We start from the raw sequence: 22,361 nt of genomic DNA, 5'->3' as shown, positions 1-22,361 counted from the left end.
TGCTAGATGATGATGTTCCATGATTTGGGCATGAATTTTAGCTTTTAGGTATCACGGCATTCTACAAAAGTAGGTGCTTATAAATACTCCCTAGTTGATTTTATTAATTAAATCAATTTTAATTTGTTGATGGCTCTCAGCTATTTCCTCAGAAATCTTGACTATTTCTTTTTTTTTCTGGTCATGTTTACGTATCTTTTGATCTTCTCTGATGTTGCAATTGAAATGATTCTCATCTACACATATTACTGGCATAATAAATACTGTTGGGCCTTGTCTGTATTTCTGAGGCTTGCTTTCTTTCTTTCTTTCTTTTTTTATTTTTTTAAGGTTAATTTTCTATCAGGTGAATTTCAGTTAGCCTATGTTTTTCCATGCCTGCTCTGTAGGTTAGATGATTTCTGGGTTTGCTATTCCATGATGCTTGAAAGAATGCCAGTTTAATGATTTTCTGTATAATTAAGAATGTTGAATCACTAATCCTTTTGGAATGTATTCATTTTATGTATTATTATGGTACTTACCTTCAGCCTTTGAGGTTGTTGAGGGTAGAGACATTGATTTTTTTTTTAAGTTTTTACCAAATCATCTTTTTCACTATGCCAGGTTTTTTTTATTACTGGTATGTATTTAAAGCCAGATATTTGTAAGGGTTAAATACATGGGTTTTATAAAATCATTTACTGTTGTTTGTGACCTTGTAAATAGATCAGGAGTTATGGAAGGAAAAGACAACTTCAGAGATCTGGTATTTACTGAATTCATTAAATTTTAGATGGGTCACGTTTGTTATGACATTACACCTTTACCATAAACTTGTGAGCATTGTCTTCTTTTTACAGGAGGAGAAGCTGTGATTTACACATCGAAATCTGTAGTTAGATTCAGATCTGTGTCTGATTCCATTATGCATCTTTCTCAGATATATCGTATCATCATATATGGATATATACTCTTTAGCTATTATGGTCTTTAGCTATTAGATCACTTTTCTAGAAATCTTCCATTCTACTCATTCCATTCCCTTTGTTGTAATATGTTCCCCATCCTAGAAATAAAAATAAGGTATAATAAACTTTAAAAAATCATGTTTACCCAAACATTTCTTTGTGATAGTTTCTGGATATGATAATAACCTTCCTTTTTTTTTAAATTTTATTTTAAGTAATCTCTACAGCCAAGGTGGGACTCGAACCCATGACCCCGAGCTCAGTAGTCACATGAGCCAGCCAGGTGCCCCATGGATATGATAATAACCTTCTATCTCTGTCAGGTCTGGGGAGCTTTGGAATCTACTGTGAGTTGTACATGCCTCAGTATTGCCAATGAGAGGAAATACCCTGCACCCTCCACTTTGCTTTGCTCTATAACGTACATCAAAGTTACATTGCCTTGGGCTTTTAATCTCTTACAGAGATTGTGGTCAAGTAATGTGTACTGTTTTTTTTTTTTTTTTTTTTTTCAAGACTCCTGGGGTCCTGGATAAAGACAATTAGAGGTGTATTAGTCAAGAGGCTTCATTCAGCATTAACCTTTTCCACTTTTCCCAAATGTAGTTTCTCCCCCCTCTTTTTATAGCAGATGTATTTGCATCTATTTTCCATTCCTTTAGGATAAATTATTTTCTTGAAAACTCCTAAATACTTTGGGTGATAAATCTCTGTGGAAACGTTGCCAGGCTGAATACAATTTATGTGCCCAAACTAAGTACAATCCCTCTCTTTCACTTGCCTTTTTAATCATGGATATCCTAGATCTCTCTGGAAGGAATAGAGCCAGTAGAGTTTCAGAGGAGAAAACCCTACGTCCACAGTGTATTTTTTATTTATTTATTTATTTATATTCATTCATTCATTCATTCATTCATTCATTTATTTATTTATTTTAAAGATTTTATTTATTTATTTATTTGAGAGAGAGAATGAGAGAGAGAGAGAGAGCACATGAGAGGAGGGAGGGTCAGAGGGAGAAGCAGGCTCCCTGCTCAGCAGGGAGCCCGATGTGGGACTCGATCCCGGGACTCCAGGATCATGACCTGAGCCGAAGGCAGTCGCTTAACCAACTGAGCCACCCAGGCACCCCCACAGTGTATTTTTTATTTGTTTGTTATGATCTGCTTCTTTGTCCCATTTTTGATAGTCATTCTGAGTGACAGCTACTTTTGTGTTACCAGGATGGGTAACACTTTTCTAGTTTTTAGCTACATGGCTTTATCTCATTTGACCTATTGTCCTAGCCTGCGAATGCTGCAGCAAAGTGGGGCAGTGCGGTGGGATGGGAAGAGAACAATAATCGGATGTAAAAAGATGCTGCTGATTTAGAAAATGAACAAAAAATCAAAGAAATTCTATGGGAGATATTTTTCAGGTGCTTAATTGTTTAATACAGATTTGATCTACTCTCTACTGTATATGGAATCAGAAGAAATGAATTACTCCTTGTTTATAGTTTGTCTTCTACTTATGTGATGTTGAGAGCAAGTTGTATAACTTCTTTCATCAGGTGGGACTGGGGCAAGGGCTCTGGAAAGGGTAGCCATATTCAAAGGCCAACTCCTCCGCCACTTTCTCTTTGCCAAGCCCTTTATTGGAATTATCCCTTCTGTCTCTCCTACCAACTTAATAGATAACTATCATTAGCTTCATTTGCAGATGAGTGAACAGACTTTAGACAATTTAAGCTGACCTTCATTTCTGGCCCTTGGAAGTCTGTTTACTCTTCGAGAAAGAGTATCTGCTGAGTTTGTAGGAAAGAGATAGGATAATTCCTCTAAGGTGGTTGGCAAAGAGTAAGTACTGAAAAGATGTCATCCCTTACTGTTCTTTAGACCTCATTCTGATGGTCAACTGAGATACCATCTTTAAAGGTAATTTTTTTTTATTATTATGTTCAATTAGCCAGTATATAGTACATCATTAATTTTTGATGTAGCGTTCAATGATTCATTAGTTGCGTATAACACCCAGTGCTCATCACAACACATGCCCTCCTTAATACCCATCACCCGATTACCCCATCCCTCGCCTCCCTTTTGTCACTCTCAGTTTGTTTCCCAGAGTCCAGAGTCTCTCATGGTTTGTCTCCCTCTCTGAGTTCTTCCCATTCAGTTTTCTCTCCCTTCCCCATGGTCCTCCCTGCTATTCCTTAATTTCCACATATGACAAAAGTAATTTTATAAGTTATAAGAAGTGACATACGTTTTAATCGTCATTATTCTTAATAACATATGTACATTGTATAATGAATATGCAATTTTTTTTTCCTAGAAAAAAGAAAGAAGCTTTCTTGAGCTTTCCACTTGAGAGCCAGAGGTTTAAAATTTTGTCATTTCTTTGAAGGTGTTATATCTAAGAAATATGAGCAGAAAATTATAGAATAATTGTTCAGATTATTAAGAGAATTTTAATAATGTCAGTTACAGGAAGCTTTTTATTGAGATCATTAAAAACTCACTTGAGAACGTGGAGAAATAATAACAGTATGACTCAAGTAAAAGTGAAAATCTAGAGAACTATTGAATATTTTACAGCAACTTAAGCAATTCTCTAGAAAAGGAGGAATCAGGAATGGCATTTTTTTTTTCAGATTTGTAGTAGATGATGTTTCTGATATTTAAAAACCTGGTAAATTGAATATTTTACCAATGTGATTGACTGATTTACACATCATAATGATTTTTCAAGGCCTAAGAGGAAAAATTATACAAGTGGGGAGGGAGCAAATGGTACACATTTATCCACTACAGAGTGTGATACATTCACTCCCAATGTATTAACGAAAATGAGAAAAAAAAAAGTTTCCATAGCAACATTAGCAAAACAGAAAATTTGCCTACTAAGATCATGTTTTTTTTAAGCCCACCCACTCACCAAATTGGAAGCCTGTGAGAATTAATTAAACTCAAAGATAAATTATTTAAAAGTGAAAAGAAATTAAGATAACATGGCAGGAATGATAAATTGTTTACAACCAGTCAAAGCATAGCCTGAGGTAAAGGAAACACATCTCCTTTGATATAAGAGAATCAAAGGGGGAGGGTCGGTGGAGGAGGAGAGCTGGGGATGGTAAAACTAAAAGGAGGATGGCGGAAGGAGATATCATCTGACAGGATCTGGGGTACGCTGCAGTATACTTAGACCCCAAACTTTAGCGTACATTGGACTCACCAGGAGAGCTTGTTAAACTGTGACTGCTGGGACCCACCCCAAGAGTTTCTAATTCCATAGGCCTACGGTGGGATCTGAGAATTTGCTTGTCTAACCAGTGCACAGGTGATGTTGCCCCTGCTGGTCTGGGTGCACTCTGAGAAGCACTGTTCTAGAGACACCAAGACTCTGAAGCAGGGTGAAAATGCATGCTCCGTAAAGAACAGATGATAAAATAAATATGACATCAGTTAAATGCTGGTGAGAGTTTGAAGGTATGGAGATGGATCAGTGACCATTTTTATGGAAGCAGACGCACCCAGAGGGGGTGGGTCAAGAAATGTTAAAGGTCTGAGATTTTTACTCTTCTTGCAAGCTAACAAGCTAGCTGGCCACCATGTCAGGGATTCAGAGACTCCCTTGAGTCAGACACAGTGGCCTTGATGGCTCCCAGCACAGCAGACTGCATGGGCACCTCATGTTCACATGAGTTATTCCTGGCCCTTAAGTCCAGTGGGGGCCATGCTGAGTAGCCCAAATGGACACGCATATGCTGTGAGTTTGTTTTACATCTGAGGAAGCCTGGCTTGGGAAACCCCAATCTTTTAAAGGGAGCCTACCAGCAGACTTGTCTTAACTTTTGCTCTGCATTTTTCCTGAGCAACAAATAAATCTGTTTTCTACCCTGCAGCGAGGCAATCCTTTTGTCTTCCAAGGCTGTTTGCTATGCAGATGTGGTTCTAGAAAAGATACTCTAGAGCAGAGGCTCTCCCTTCCTCTGTTCACATGACATGCGGAAACATGAGAGACCTATGGAGAATTGTCTCCCAACGTGGTGATTGGAAGTAGGACACATTCAGAGGAACAGTCAAAACCCTTCTGATGTTTCTAGTCTCAGTGAACTTATACCTTGTTAATGGCTTTCTTTATTCCAGAAAGAATTTAAGATGGATTTTTCACCCTGAAGTAGTGAAGTATGTATAATATTTCTTGCTGATAACAACTCAGGATTTTCAGCTTATTAACTTTATAATTTCAGACACTTAACTGCTTTGTACTTCAGTTTTTAATAGGTAGTAGCTTCCATCTATCGAGGACTTTGCAATCATTCTTACATACAACATGATATATGGGCTACTATAATCCTTGTTTTATAGTTTAGTAAATTGAGGTAAAAAGGTGTTATTTAACTTACTACTGGTCACATGCCTAGCAAGTGGTAGGGCTGTTTTCACCGTACTGTGATTTTCTGTTGTTGTCAGTAGGGAAAATAAATGCTAGGTGTGTAATTGTGAGATCACCTAGGGATGTAAAATGACCAAATTAGGACGACTTAGATTTGGTATTTGATATATTTGTAGGCAATTTGTTGGTAGGCAAAGTGTTAACATGATGTATTCAAAAGAATTCAGTTCTCAGCTGAGGAGATGTTTGTATTACTTGAGTATGGGATTTCCTCATGAAAGTAGCTTGATATTGTAGCTTAACTATGTGGGACTCTGGGGCAGATTATCAGCAGGAATAGGGCTAGACTAGTTTTAGAAACTGTCTTGTTGTTGCTGTTTTTCTTTCCCTCTGGAGCACTGATCAAATTCTCTTCCTTTTCCACACTGATTCTTGGTTTCTGAATCTGCATTGGTGTTCAGCATTCAGAGAATAAGGCAACTGATTATAGATTAATTCTAGAATCCCAGAGTGCAATCACATGGATTACCCTGGATCCCTACCACATTCACAGCCAAATTCTACTAATTTTTTTAAGGATTAGGTGACAATGAATTAATCCAGCAGTTTTTGAGAATTAGACAGTGATGTATTAGTCTAGCAAGATGCTTGTCATGTAGGAAGACAACTTCTGTGGCTTCTCACAAAGTATCAGGATAATGAATGATGATAATTTAGTGAACCTAGTTTTAAGTCTTAAAGCAACTGAGATAAAAACTTTGAAAATACTTGGAAATGATTATTCTCACATTTTCACACATTTAATTGAGTACCTGCTCTTGCTACACATTGTGCGAGATGTTGGAGGTGGACAGATGTGAAAGAACTGTGTCCTCCAACCTAATGAACTCACATTAGTGGTCTGTTGAGAGAGAGGGAGGGTGATGAGTACAGCATTGGGTGGCACTAATCAAGGGCAGTGGGTTATTTTTGTTGATTTCCATTATATTATGCTTCTATTTAGAATAGCCTTTCTCCAAGAGTGATTAAATCCATATGTCTAAGGGTAGCTAAAAATGTTACCCTCTAGAAGAGTGTTTTCAAGGTTTAGTCCCAGGAAAAGGTGTACTATATTAAACATGTAGATTTCTGGTAATGACACCATGTATAGAAATCAGAATCTTTGGATGGTGGTGGGATTGAGTGGGTTTGTATGAGGTATGTTGAACAAGCCCATCTGGTGATCCTTTGCAGGTGTCAGTGTGGAGAGCTGATGTAGAAATTAATTCAGTCCAACAGTCATTTTATTTTATTGTTTTGTGCTATTGAGCCAAAAAAAAAAAAGGTAATGATAATTACCAGTTGTGTATTATTTACTTTCACTACTACTCAAAGGAGTTTTGCTGTTCTTACCAGATGACATCTCCTTTGCCCTGGTTTCTGTGTTCCAAGAGTCTGCCAATATATTTGGAGCTAATTACATCTCTGAAGATTAGACGTGAAGCTTTGTGGTTAATTTCAAAAGCGTTTTCTGAATATGGCAGATCCAGACTGAAATCTCTACAACCTGATCCAGAAGCCATGTTCCAAAAGATTTATTTTTCCCTGGACCCACTAATAGAAGAATGAATGATGACTGGCTTGATTTCAACAGCTTTTATTTATATGGTTTGCATATATTATACTCCCTTAAAGCTTGCACTTGAAAGAGAAATAGTGTTTGTATTATAAAACTTTTATTTCACTTAACCTGGAATCAAATCAATTGTAAGAAAATGATAGGCTACTCAAAAGAATTAATCTGTAGCCTTACTTGAATCTTATACTGTATAAGACTTATATGTAATTTGGCTTAATATAATCACAAATTAATGTTTTACTATTAATTTTCATAATTCCTTTATGTCATAATTCCAATATTTATGGAAGTATTAAAATATTTGTATAGATATAAATAATAAGACTACATACTTTATTCTACTTGGTCAGTTTATTTATGAATAATTTTAATCAAAGTATATATTAAAAGTTACATATTATGTAACCTGTTCTGTTTCTCATAATAAACAATAGTCAAGATGGCAAACTCCTTTTTTTTTTCTCCTCCATAAACTTAAATAGATGAACTTCTGCTAAGCTATTTTATTAGGGTCTGTGAGAATTTTTCAAATCATTGGAATATATTTTTCTAAATTAAAATAGGATTTTATTAAAAATAATTTTTTTGTGTCTTGGAACCAATCTGAGGTTGCTCTGCTAGAAAAACAAAAGTGAGTTTGAAAAAAGATAATGATTATAATTATGTGCTCATGTTTCATGTCATCAAACAAAAGCAGGAAGTCTGCAAAAGCGTATTTTAAGCAAGCATAAGTAAAACATAAAAACAGCATTTAGTTATCTGTCACGGCCCGCGTGCAAGGTCGAACAGGGATGAGGGTAAGAGAATGAAACATAAAAGTATGGGAACAGGAGGGTTGCCCACGGGGATGCCGCGAGCAACAACTTTATTCTTACTTACACACTTTATATAAGTTCAGGTTATATAACAATAGGACATAAACAAGTTCCACAGGTTCCTCCCTGCCCTTCTCCTGGCTCCGTCCCGAGTTTCTGGTTCAAGGCCAGGTTCTTCAAGCGCATAGTTTCTTCCCTGTTTTGCTTACGCGGTATGCCTTTAAAGGGCCCGGTGCGCTATTTTTCAGGGCCTATCAATAACACTGTGGTTTTCTTAGCCTAAATACAACTCGGGCTAGCCAGTACAACATGTTCTTGTATGGGGGCAGTCAGGTGGCCATGGTTCAAAGGGATCAGGGAGCCTTTGCTCTACCTGATTAACCCCCTTGTTGCTCATGGCTCCCGACAGTTATCTTTTTTTTTTAAAGATCTTATTTATTTATTTGAAAGAGAGTGAGCAAGAGAGCGAGAGAGTGCACAAGCCGGTGGGGGGTGGGGGGAGAGGCAGAGGGAGGTAGAGAGGCAGATTCCCTGCCGAGCAGGGAGCCTGATGCAGGCTGGATCCCAGGACCCTGGGATCATGACCTGAGCTGAAGGCAGTTGCTTAACCGACTGAGCCACCCAAGAGCGCCAGCATTTAGTTATTTTTGTAAATGTGGGCTTAGTAACCCGTACATTGCTCCATAGTGAGAGGAAATTGACAAGTCTTTTGATAAGTAGTTTTGCTTAAGTGTTGATTTAGCTTCTTTCGAACTACATGTGTAATGCCTGTGCAGAAGGAATGATGGTCCCTTGGTGGAGAGAAGGAAAAATTATGTTCTGATGATGAAGATGCATTAAGTGCATAGAGGTTTGATGCTAAAAAGTGGTCTTAGAAATAGCGCCAGCTATGTTTCCCTGAGCGTTCTTCTCCCCTCTAGGCATTATCATTACTTTCCAAAACCCTCAAGAAACCATTTCTCAAAACTCATTGACATTAATTGATTCTCATTTTCAGTGTAAACCATCACTTGCAAGGGTAATGGGTTTCTTCTTAGACAAATTACCCCCACCCCCTTGAAGCAGGTAGAGTTTTTCTCTTTAGCATTCAACCCGCATGCAGCCTATTAATTAGAAAGAAGAATCAATGGTGTCAACATCAGATAACATTTACGCTATTTAAAGAATACACAACAAACAACGCCAAAGGATACAGACCAATTCGTTATAGAGATTGCTCTGGTTAGGGAAATTGGTCAGGGGAGGTGAATGAGGAGAACATCAAGCTTACTTGTAATGTTGTATTTTGTATATAAAATGTTTTAAAGGAAACATAAACATAAAGATGAATTCTGAGTAATGGATTTGACTATTTTTTTTTCATGCTTTTCAGTATTTTTAATCTCCCCCCAAGATCAAAGAAATAAAAAGACCCAGGGCTAAAAAAGTGTCAGTGGCCAGCAGTACGCACTCTTTTTAGAATCTTTCCTGTTCTTTAATTTTGAGGTATTTCCATTTTTGATAAAAGCACTACTTTTTAAAAATATTTTTATTTATTTATTTATTTAATTGACAGAGAGAGAGAGAGACACAGTGAGAGAGGGAACACAAGCAGGTGAGTGGGAGAGAGAGAAGCAGGCTTCCTGCAGAACATGGAGCCCGATGCGGGGCTTGATCCCAGGACCCTGGGATCATGACCTGAGCTGAAGGCCGTCGCTTAACCCACTGAGCCACCCAGGCGCCCCAAAAGCACTACTTTTAAAAATGTGTTCTCCATGTAGCAAATTCCACTGACATAAAGTAAAATTAACAAAGCATGTATTTTGTAACCATTAGGAAAGCATCTGTCAGACACTGATCACATGATCTGTTTGTGTGTGTGTGTGTGTCTGTGTGTGTCTGTGCTGGTTTTGTAGTATATGATACATGGATCTGAACACTTCCATTATAGCAAGTATTTAGTAAATATTTATTGAATACAAGTAAACACACTCTACACTTGCTATCCTATATATATCTTCCTCCCAGTTAGGATGTGTATGATCACAGTTATCAAGTATTGAAATGTGCCACATTTAACTCATCCTGGTTAGCCTGTTCAAATTTTATAACTTTTAAATCTCAAATCCCAATTTCCAACCCAACTTCTTCAGCCAATAGATCTTTTTCAAAGTACCAATGTTTCTTTATAGAAATGTTTTTAAATAATATGTAAGTATAATAGATGTGATTTTTAGAAAAACATATTAAGCAATTTGTCTACCTGTTAAAATTTCCATAGTGCTATTTTTGTTCACCAGGATATAGGAAGTTGCTCGAAAGCTTTGATGGAATTCTGCTGGGCATATGTATTTATATCAGTTTAAATAAAATTGTTTATGCATTATTTTATGTGAATTAAAAAAGAAACACTGCATTGTTTCCCATTATTTGGTTAAAGATATTGGAAGGAGAAGTATATTTTTTTACCTTTTAGATGGAACACTATATTAGATATGGAAGTATGGCATGGTCTACTTGAAGTCTTCACTACTCCCTTTCAGCATAAGGAATGCTAAAGAAATGTTATACCTCACTCCCTTTTTTTAATATTTCGTGAAATAAGGTGAGAAAGCAGAACATTAATGATCTGCTCTCTTTTCTCATTCTGTTTATGGTAAAAATAAATTAAAATAAAACTCAACTCATTTTATTGCCCACTGTATTAAACCACTGTATCTCCAGATTTGCATTTGGACCGCCATGTGGTTCTATAGGCAAGAGCTTTTATTTAGGGCAAAATACAGTGAAAATGTAGGGACCATTAAAATGTTTATATTCATTTCATTCATATATGTCCATGTTGAAGTGGTCATCAGTGATTATAGTTCTAACATAGGCTATTCTATGAAGTTACGTTTGTAGGGTTCAAAAACAAGCAAACTTCACTGAGTTTCTAATGTGCTAGATATTTAGCATAGAAATAGAAAATATAAAGGTAGATATTATTTTTTTTAATTTTTTTATTTTTTAAAGATTTTATTTATTTATTTGACAGAAAGACAGTGAGAGCAGGAACACAAGCAGGGGCAGAGGGAGCAGGAGAAGCAGGCTCCCCGCTGAACAGAGAGCCCAATGTGGGGCTCCATCCCAGGACCTTGGGATCATGACCTGAGCTGAAGGCAGCCGCTTAACCGACTGAGCCACCCAGGCGCCCCGGTAGATATTATTCTTAAATGCTAAAAAATGTTAAGTCCATTGCCTAAAATCCCATAGTTAGTAGCAGCACCAGAATTGGAAACCAGATCTGTTTGATTGAAAAGTACATGCCCATTATAATATTATACCTCCAAAGTAATTGCTTGTACCTGTAGGAACAAACATAGGTCTTTTCATTCACCCAAGTCTGCTATTTTCAGAAGGTATTGTTAGACCATTCAAATGATTATCCTGATTCTTTTGATATGTTAAAAACATCGATGAAGATAAGCAAAACTCATTAGAGTAATTAAAAAATTGTCAACATAGACATAACACGATAAATGGCTAATCCTTATTGGGTGTTAACTATTTGTACATTAATTACATTAACTTGCCTATTTTACTTAGATTAGTCTATTGTGTGTATCTATTACCTCTTTATTAGAAAGAAAAATCTTGCCATACACTAGCCAAAGAAATTGTTTTCAATTAGAGATGCTTCTTTGAATGATATTTCTAAGCCATTCTTGATATTAACATGATTATCGACATTGTTGGAGTCTAACTGAACTGTCATATGATCCGTAAAGGTTTCCTTTCAAAGCTATTAAATGAAAATTCTTTGTAATTAAATATTTCAGAAAACTTTTATTTTTCATCTGCAATTAACAGTCTAGGAAGCATATAACATACAGGTTTAGAAAATAGTCTGTTTCCAAGAGAAAATATATTTAGGTATTGTTAAAGAGAATGATAGAGTTATTTCAGTATACACTGTATAATTATACTGCTTTTATTAGACTTTCATATCACCTGACAGAATTCAGTACTAGTGGAAGAGATAAGGATATGACAAAAAGTGAAGGTTGAGAATGAATAGGCCTTCAAGGGAGATGATCTTTCTCTGATCTGATAAACCTCTCCCATTCTCTATTTCTGTTTGTTCTTTTTTTCTTTATCTTCTTCTCCTTTTTTCTTTTTCTTTTTCTTACAGATCACTGCATATCAAAAGCTTTCTCTTTGATTAGCAGTATTCTCTCAGGATCTGAGGGCAAGACCTATGTAAAGACAGTTCGCCAGCTGACATGATTTTTTGTGCTGTTTTTGTTTTTTGTCTTCAGCGATTTCTAAAAATTTGCTGGGAAATTTTCTGTTAGCCTGAAATAATTTTCTATCAGTGTTTCTGGTTTTGGTACTATTATATCTTTATATATTCTCTGAATGTTTGGTGATGTTAACATTTTAATGGGTTTAATGGAGACTAAATGTTGGTCTTGTAGTATGAGTACAAGCTTTGGAGTCAGAAGGCATAAAGTCCATTTTCTTAAGCTTATGAGTCCTCAGAATAGTCTTGAAATGATTTTCTGTTTTAAATGCTCAAACCAATAGGTAGATAGGGATGTATATATATATATATATATATATATATATATATATAATTTTTTTTTTTAAGATTTTATTTATTTGACAGAGAAAGAGACACAGCGAGAGAGGGAACACAAGCTGGGGGAGTGGGAGAGGGAGAAGAAGCAGGCTTCCCGCCGAGCAGGGAGCCCGATGGCAGGGCTCGATCCCAGGACCCTGGGATCATGACCTGAGCCGAAGGCAGACACTTAATGACTGAGCCACCCAGGCGCCCCGGGGATGTATGTATTATTAATACATCCATGACATTGTATATATACTTATCATTCTATATCCAAGGAACTTTCATAAACACATAATGCTGTTTCATTTTTATAAAGCCATTTAATGAATCTATCTGGTTTATCTTAGTAAGAGCAGAATTGTTTCCATCTCCTCTCACAGGTATTTATGCTGAATTGAGTCTTTTGTATCTATCTATACTTGGTTTGGTTTTAATGTTTGATACTAGATTAAACTACTATAAATTAAATGAGAAAAAAACACACTTTCCTTATTCTGAATTAAGTTATTGTTACAGGATATACTTACGTAGCCACAGCCATAACTGTAGTTATATACTGAGCAAATGTTCACATTTAATTAGGTAGGAATTTTATCAGTTTTAGCACAATTTGCCAGTGGCATTTAGCAGTAGATCATTGGCTTTAAAACTAAACTGTCACTTGACCAGAATCGAAGTTAATTAAGGACTTGAAGCATCCAGAAGACACGTCAGTTTTCTATAAGTCGTGGCTAGCTGGTCTTTTGCCATAAGAAAGAGCACCATCATCAACTATTTGTATTAGTCCCCAAGACAGACTCCTTAAGTGTAAAGTTGTCTTATGCTTTATCATGAAATTTACTAGATAAATATTTCATTAATTTTTGCATAAGCCAAGGTAGTACATTTTCATGATTATGTATTTAAAGATTTCTAAGCTGGGGATATAAAATTTAGCAACTTTTGAGCTTCAAACCAACCTTTCAAATACCTTTTTTGTCTTGTACGTAACTACATGTCTTTAGGTTTCTAAAACCATTTTAGAATCTTGGAATAAATGGCATTCCTTCATAAAATGAGTGTTTAAAAAATAAGGAAAAAATAAGGAAATAAAGCTGATTTGGTCTCTCCTCCTAGGAGAGTTGTCTTTTAGAAGTTTGTTGCCATTGTCCATCCCCTTAAATTTTTTGTTTCTAGAAATAATGAACTGTGGTGATTACTGTCATTATGGCTTATTAAACATGGATTATGTTCATATCATAAGCCATGTGATTCAGAGTCAGATCAATTAAGTTGTACTTCCTTATGCTCTCCAGAGTAGAGAACAATGCCGTAGTTTGAGCTGGAGCTTTGCAAAGCATGTGTGGCTCCGTGGGTGAGAGTGTCCCCTAGTGTTTTTGTTTGTGGGGATGGCATCCTTGTTGTGTGCGTTGCGCAAGGAAAAAATCTTAACATTCCTCTCCAAGACTTAAAGACATTTTAGAGTTCTAATATTTCTTAGTCGAAAAACTTATTTAACTTAGGTAAGTTTTACCCAGTATTTTGTTTAAATTCTCCAAATGCTTAAGTTTATTATTCATCCTATACATATGAACGTTTAGCTGTTCTTGTGTTGCATGTTAAAAATGAAGCCTTGTATTCTGAATTGTCAAGAATATGCCTTCTGGTTTATTTTCTCATTTTGTCTCTCCTTTCTCTATCTTCCCATCCTAAAGTTTTCCTACGGAGATGTTTCCATTTCCACTTAATTTTTATTCACTTTTTACTACATTGTCACACTGAATTTGAATTTTCAGAAGTATTGTGTTGCAATGTCACTGAAAGGCATACACTTTTCCCTTGGTTTTACTCTATTTAGCCCTTTGTTCTTGTTAGGGATGGAAAGCCTCTTTGGGTTACTCTCCCTGGTCCTATTTCTAACATTTACTGGCTCTTCTTCTTCTCTTTTTTTGAGAGAGAGAGACAGAGAGAGACAGAGAGAGGGAGAAAGAGCATCTTAAGCAGGCTCCATGCTCAGTATGGAGCCTGATGAGGGGCTTGATCTCATGACCCTGAGATCATGACCTGAGCTGAGATCAGGAGTTGGATGCTTAACTAACTGAGCCACCCAGGAGCCCCTACTAGTCTTCTTTTAATCCATGTTTGCCTAGTGGCTGATAAACTGAAACCATTCTCATTTTAAGCACTCTGGAGAATTTTTCTTTTAAATTCAGCTTAGGAATTCTTAACTTTAGATCTCCCATTTGGCAGTATTTTATAGTCATCGGTAATACCTACTTAATAGTTTAGTAAGTGAACAGATCATAGTATTAAATAACAGGGCATCAAAATCAGTAACTAATATAAACACTGTCATGAAGATATGTTTCCATTATTTAGTGCAGTCTAGACTTCCTTTGGAAGAGCACTCCCTGAAATATAGTTCATAGTGAAAGATCAAAACATGAACCAGTAATCCACTGCAAGACTTACACTTTTCTAAAACCTAACCTGATTGTTTCTGTCTCTTAAAAATGAATTTAATATTTGTATTTATTATATTTACTGTTACGTTCTTCCTGTTTCTGCCACTCTCTTCTAGCTGTGTTGGGGGCAGGTCCTGCCGAACTTAACACTGAATCATCTTCACAAAAAGGGACATGGAGTGCAAGTGGAATCATAATTATCTAAGTTAGATAGCTCACATCTATATTCCTGTCTACCAGGCAGTGTCCTAAGCACTTCGCATTAAATCTTACTCAGTCCTTTCAACCATCCACGAAGCCTACCTTGATATTATTCACCTGAGATTGTTCCCAGGTTTGCACAGCTAGTATGTAGCAGGCTTGGTATTTCAACCCAGGCAGTCTGGTTTCAGATCTGTGTTCATCACTAAATGTCACCGTCTCTTGTAAAAGCTTATCACCCAGACAGCGCGATAGTAACTCAGACATACAAAGAGAAAAATCTGAAAACTATTAGAGAAAGAAAAAAAATAGAATTTATCTATAAAATGTGATTAGCAGACTGACAACAGACATTTTGTCTCCAACTGTACTTAACGGAATAATGTTTTTAAAAGTGCTAAGGGAAAAGTCAGGCTAGAATTCTTGAACTACGTGTATGTACAAGAGCAAGTATGAAATAAGGCCATTTTCAGATGTGCAGCTTGTGACAGTTTGGTACTCACAGATTATCTCTGAAAGAACTAGTAAGAATGTACTTCAGTCAGAAAGAAATTACTACATTTTCATGGCTTTTGGTAAAACCAAATCAAAACAAAACAGAGCTCAATATGCTTTTAAGAAAGTGCCTAGGATAGCGCTTAGCACATATTGATTGGTCTCTCAATATCATTTCCTTTCTACTTATATAGAAATGTATGAAGGTGTTTACTAAAAACAGGGTTCTACCAAGATGAATATACTCTACTTATTTTTTTTTAATATTTTATTTATTTGTTTGAGAGAGAGAATGAGAGAGAGAGAGCACGAGAGGGGGGAGGATCAGAGGGAGAAGCAGACTCCCTGCTGAGCAGGGAGCCCGATGTGGGACTCGATCCCGGGACTCCAGGATCACGACCTGAGCCGAAGGCAGTCGCTTAACCAACTGAGCCACCCAGGCGCCCTATACTCTACTTATTAAAGCTTTCTCTGAAACTGCAATGTTAGTCATTGAAAGAAAGTACTCATGGTGTCCACATCTTCTGATGACGGCAGAGGTAGTAAACCATGGTATTCAAGAATAGTAGGTTATTTATATTACTTAAGAGTAAATACACATATATCAACTCTAGTAGGTTAGATTACTAAATGAGAAATTATGAATCATAAATAAGGAGTTTCTTTTGCTTTTTATGTCCTTATAATTGATTTAAAAACCCCAGCGCTTTGTGTATTCACAAGTATATATTCATATGGTCATTTGAATTCTAAGATATAATGTTTCCTTTTCAGCGCTTGGCTTTGGAAGCAGAGAAGGTTCAAGCAGCCCACCAGTGGAGAGAGGATTTTGCGGTAAGGACCCTTTTTAACCACTTTAATTAGTGACGTTTTGTGCTTGATCATTATGATTACATTAACATTTTCTTAGTGATAGAATCTTAAGATGTTATATGAGCAAAACTCAGCTATATTTTGTTTCTTTAAAGAATTTGCTTTTGGGTAATGAGAGCCAATACGTTAGTCAAAATGTTCTTGCTTATTATGTTCCATATTCAAACAAGTCTTTTGAAATGTTCTCCTATAATCAAAGTTATTTATAAAATTAATTACATTTAAATAGAATTACATTTATAATATCTCAATCACCATTGTAGATATTATGGATACACTAGTTGAAAAACAAGTTGCATTTAACAACTTGGAGTTTGTAAGAAGTGTTATGCATATTATCATTGCCTTGGTGGTGGGCAATGTGATTGAAGTAAGAATGAATGTATTAAACTTTTATAATTTAATTTGCTCCACTTTCGCTAGAACAATCTTTCTTTTACTGTGATCTACTTTTAGAAGTTCCAGCTGATACTAGCTTTTCCATATATATTTTTGATAAATTTGTGCCTTAAGAATTACTGAGCTAATTATAGAAATAGCAGAAATTCTCCTGGTAATGACTTTTGTCTGTCTATCTATCATCTATCTATCCATCCATCCATCCATCCATCCATCCATCCATCCATCTTCTCTATCATCTGTTTATCTTTCTGTCTTTCCATCTGTGTATCCATCCATCTATCCATCCATCTTCTTTTTTCTGTCTCTGTATCTGTGTATCCATCCACATCTCTTCATACATTTATCAGTGTATTCAGTCTTTCAACTTATCTTATCAGTTAATCAATCAATCTTCTTACAGCCAGGGGCACAGAGGAAAAGTTTGCCCTTAATAGTTAAAATATTTATATGTTTGAATTATTTTATTTATAGTGAAAATCTTTCTAGTTTCTGAACATAGAAAAATGCCATATAACTAATTTTGGGGTTGTTTAAAATAGAATTAGAATATGAGTGACGGCTCGGTACTATTGGTTTTGAATGTTTTGTAAAACAAAAGTCTCAAGTTTGAAGGTAAGAAGATTGTGCTTCAAAGAACACAAAATTGAGGTTTAGGAATTAGCACTTTTGCTTTGTGTTAGCATGATTATGTTATATATCAAAGGAAAATACACTACATGATATGTCATTCACTTATAATATATGATAAAGGTTAGTCTTCCATGTTTCATGCTTCTGATGTTATTTGTTTTTACTATATTTTCCACAAATTTATATTTCTTAAACCAATACTTAGTCTACCAGCCAGAGACTCTATTTGACTATTTTCAGTTTGTTTGGTTCTTTTTCTCAACTGGTCATACTGCCTGAGTTGTTGGTGTCAGGTAGGTACTGGCTTAGTTCATAATTGGACATAATTGGTGCCATCCATAATACATAGAGAAAAAAATGGTGACTAACTTAGAAATGTAAGTTTGAGTATTGAGGGCAAATTATAAGCTCATCCAATGAGGGGATTTACAATATTGTTAGTTTCTTTTAGATGAAAGGAACACAAACTTTAATTTTTTGTTGTTGTTTCTCAGACAAAAAGCAGCCAAACTAATTTGTCCAAATAAATATCCTTTTGATTAATTAATATTAAACGGAAATGGTTTTTTCCTCCCATCTCGGAGGTGGCATAGTAAAAGCAATGTGAAGACATAGTGGGTATGAAACTAAACCTTCTATTCTGCTTAGTGTTGGGATAGTACAACTGGTGTTTTAGTTTAAATTTTGAGTAATTCTTAGAACTCAAAAAATCATTAAGTTTACACAGATCAGCTTTTGTAATATATTGATTCCATTGCTATTCATAAACTTTTCTTCGTGTTAAAAAAATTTGGTATATTTCTCATAGCCATTAGTTATATGTCTTATTCAGTTTCCTAAGGAGAAATAATGTCAAGAATAAAGTGGCAAGCAGGGATGTAGTAATGCCATTTATATCATTGGTGTTGTTTTATTTAATTATCATGTTATAGGTTTCTAGTTGTAAGGGTTTCTTTTCCAGATATATTGTAAACCCCTTGATATTGTCAAATCATTAACACAAAATTAACATTTCTCCTTTCAGAAGTAATGGGCAACCCTTGTCCATGACGCAAGAACTCTCCGTGTGTGTTGGCTGTTACCATATTTTACCATATTTCACTGCATCTGAGCCTTTCTCAGTTGTAAAGCACCCTATCATTTATGTATTGCTAAGAAAGAAAAAAAGAAGCCAATTAAATTATGATGCATCAGCAATTTTGAGATGTATTCGGACTTGTCACATGTGAAAATGTGAAAAAGTTTACCTTGAAATGTAACCCCTGTTCTCTGCCCTCTTGGTGCCTGTCCCTACTGAGTAGCACTGCTAGGATCAGTCATGTAAGAGGACGCATCAGTCCCACCGTGAACAGAAGCCATTACTCAGTCTTACGCGGTTAAATAGAATGTAAATGGTTTTCTCAGTAAGCGTTAAGAGTTCTTAGCAAATAGCGACCTCCATGTAAGAGAATTCTTGGACAAATTCTGTTCTTAATTTCCCCCTAGATTACCTCACAATTTATTTAGGACCTATGAACATATTGATTGACATCAAAAGAGATTGTTAAAGGGAAAACAAGTTAGTCCACTTTAGAGCTCTGTCAACTCATTGCGTGAGTACCTTTCTTGAAGGTTTGTAAACAATGTGCACAGAACACATAGCTGTCCCAGTTTGCACACTGAGAATTGATATTTTCCGTCTCTGACCTTGCCAGCGATACCCAGTCTTCACAACAGTCCTTCCCATTTTAAGAGCCCTTTGAAATATCGTTAAGTTATTCTACGTTTGAAGAATATAATGTGAATGCAGATTGCCTAAACTCAAATATTGCAACAATAAGACACACTTTTTTCTTTTTCCCTTTTTCCCCCCTGATAAACCAGATGATGCTTCAATGCATGTTATGTAGCAAGGGTAAACAAATACTTCGAAGCCATAAAACAAATCAAACCTAAATTTGTGGCTAGAAACTAGAAATCATCAACATTACATCTCCTCTTCTTTTAGGAGACTACCCAAAATAATTGCAAATTTTATCAGTACTTTAGCCAAACATTTAAAAATGTTTAATTTGAAGGTAAGTGCTACCATATTCCAAAAGGTCCTCTTTTTAAACTTTATAATCCTTTTATCTTTTAAGATATTTAACTATTTCTATCAGGGTGATCGTTCTTTAATGCCACCATTAATAATTTAACAGTAGGATGATTTAGAAGGCAGAAATCATTTCCTAAAGGTACGTTAACATTTCCCAAAGATACAATATTCTGATTTTTCCCTCCAGGATAAGTAGGCAAAATTCATTCATATTACTTAGGCAAAATGTTGATTAACATTTCCATTTCTTTAGTGTAGTGAAATCTCAGGAACAGCGAGAACAAAAGGCAAAGCACTAAAATGCTGCAAATGTTGGCAACAAGAAAAGGCCCATGTAATTCACACTCTCCCTCAGCGCCACTCAGTTCCCAATTGAATGTACAATTGAGCTAACAAAGGGCATACACGCTAAATGGATTAAGATTTATGCGGTCATGCATTTACAAGTTCAAACCAATATTTGTAAATAAGCTGTATCTACCAGCTGCCTGTCAGGTCTCCGTGCAACTTACAGGTGTTAAAGGTCACATTTCATGTCACTTATGATGGACAAATTATTAAGGGCAGGTGGAAAAAGAAAAAAGAGAGCTTAGAAAACTAATTGTTCTGCATGCAGTAGTTCTTGTTATTTCTACCGAACAGATCTTTTCCAATTGCATTTGAAATCTCATTTGATTACATTGCAATGGTTGGTTAACTTAAGCAATTTTGTTTCCAACTAAGCCTACGATATTAATTGTACTTACACATGTATAAACATAAGGGGTGCCTAGTTTGTATTTTAATAAGTAGGATCTTTATGTATGGCTTATTAGCATCAGCTTGTTACTGTGCAGACTGAGTACAGATGTCTAGAAATTGGCCAGTAAATAAAACATTTGAGGAGCCTTTTTTAGCTTCAGTTCTACAGAGAAACTAAATTAGAAGGTGAAAATTTTTCTGGTGAAGCTGAATGTTATCGAGTGTCAATCATGCTAACTTGGTTCTCCTAATTTAGCATTATTTTTATATCTTTAAAAAAATCACTTTGTTCAAATTGCATTTTGAAATGTTGCTTTAAGAGTTTTGTGTTTATAGGAGTTAAATTAATAGGTATTGGTGTTAGGTATTTCATTATTTCATCTGTCTTATTCATTTCATGGAAATACATCTCTTCTGTTGATTGAGGAACAAAGAGTTGTGAATATGTGAACTGTAAAAACATACCATATTTATTTTGATTATGTTGTATCAAGATCAACATTGTTCTAAGTTATAAATTGGTATAGGTTCTGGCTGTGGCAGAGCTGTTTTCAGGGATAAAAAGTGGGGGAGTGGCGTGCTATATTAGTGAATAAATGAATTAAATGAATGAATTTAGTAGATTACCAAAACAATTTTAGGCTCTGGATGGATTTAGTTTTTGTTTTTGTTTTTGTTTTTTTTTTTTTTTTTGGTTTGTTTGTTTTTCCAGCTTCTTCCTTTGGTAGAATTGCCTTGTTGGGAGAAAAAAAAAATTTTAATATGTTTTTGCTACATGTCCTCCAGTTTTTTACTATTTCTTTTTTTTAAGAGTCTTGTCAATCTATTCCCATTATGAAGATAAATGAAAAGGAGCCACAGTGCAAGACTGATTTTCCCCCAAATTCTGGAAAACCAGTTTTATGGGAGAGAGGAATATTAGTGATGCCTTACTCTTTTTGTTTATGCATATATATGAATGTCCATAGTTAGAGCATTATAATATAGCAGAGTTGAAAATAATAACCATGGGCCCTAAATTGTTAGTTATTCTAGGTGGTAACCCTTATGTTCTGTTTCTTTTATTGAAAAATAGAAGCTAAATATTTATACATTAACATTGGTTTAATTTTTCAGAATATTTTAAAGATTTTTTTATTTTATTCATTTGAGACAGAGAGAGCGAGCGAGAGCATGAGCAGTGGGGAGGGGCAGAGGAAGAGGGAGAAACAGTCTCCCAGCTTAGGCACTTAATCGACTGAGCCACTCAGGTGCCCTCGTTTTTCATAATTTTAATATTTACTAATAATCTTCCTAACTTCATTTTCTATTATTTCTGTTAAGGTTACATGTTAGTAAATGACAGTATAGTAGAACCCCCTAAAGTAAGACATTGTGACAATATGTTTGGAATAATGCAAACTTAGATCTAAATAGGGCTGTGTAAATTTTTTTCTTTTTTTTGTCCCCCTCTTAGGAAGGGAGGGAGAAGTTGCAAAGGACAGGTATCATTGACTTAGGAAACAGGGAGATGGATCGTGGGTCTCTGTATTTTTCAAGACCAGTCTGCTGCCTTAGTATCCGAACATTGAACTGATAGAAACATTGCTAAATAATTGGGAGATTCCTGGAATTGGTGCCAATGTTCTAAAAATTCTAGCCATCTAGAGCACCCAGAATCATCCTCATTGACATTGAAGTTAGAGTTGATTACTGTCACAGCTGGTGCCAACTTGTAGCTGTCACAGAGAGTTTTCCAACTTAGTGATTTCATTAACCTCTCCAGAACTGGAGCTGCATTTTATTAAAATTTTTGGACACCACTTATTTGCATTGAGGTGGGATTTACTCTATTAATTTTTCAGCCACAAAAGAAATAAAAAGATGAACAAAAATGGATAAGCATTATGAATCACTGCAATTTACACATAATGCATAATCTGCAAAGATTTGCTCTTTAACCTTCTGTCCATTTTATTTCTTTATTTAAAAAGTTGTAGTGACTCTCCATTTAGCATAAATGGGGTACCATTGTCTTCCCCGTCATACTTTTCCTAAATTTTCTATTGCAACATCTTGCTAATAGCTATTATCGTTCTGAAATTCTGAGCCTCAAGCTCAGGTTAGGAGTTGGCAGTCATCAGGAATCTGTTTCCATGCATTCACCT

The 22,361-nt window shown here is 35.6% G+C and overlaps 1 protein-coding gene across 8 annotated transcripts in view; it reads left to right on the top strand.

Moving 5' to 3' along the window:
• CACNA2D1 (calcium voltage-gated channel auxiliary subunit alpha2delta 1) overlaps positions 1 to 22,361 on the top strand; it is a 479,784-nt gene that overhangs the window by 237,748 nt on the left and 219,675 nt on the right. For all 8 annotated transcript variants that reach the window (XM_027573790.2, XM_027573786.2, XM_027573787.2 and 5 more), the window contains exon 4: positions 16,266 to 16,325. In XM_027573790.2, coding sequence (XP_027429591.1) covers positions 16,266 to 16,325 — 60 coding nt within the window. The remainder of the gene's footprint in view (positions 1 to 16,265; positions 16,326 to 22,361) is intronic.

This window comes from Zalophus californianus, chromosome 12 (genome assembly GCF_009762305.2).
Source record: "Zalophus californianus isolate mZalCal1 chromosome 12, mZalCal1.pri.v2, whole genome shotgun sequence".
NCBI lineage: Eukaryota > Metazoa > Chordata > Mammalia > Carnivora > Otariidae > Zalophus > Zalophus californianus.
Note: the sequence above shows the minus strand (reverse complement) of the source record. Positions and strands in the feature narration are given on the sequence as shown.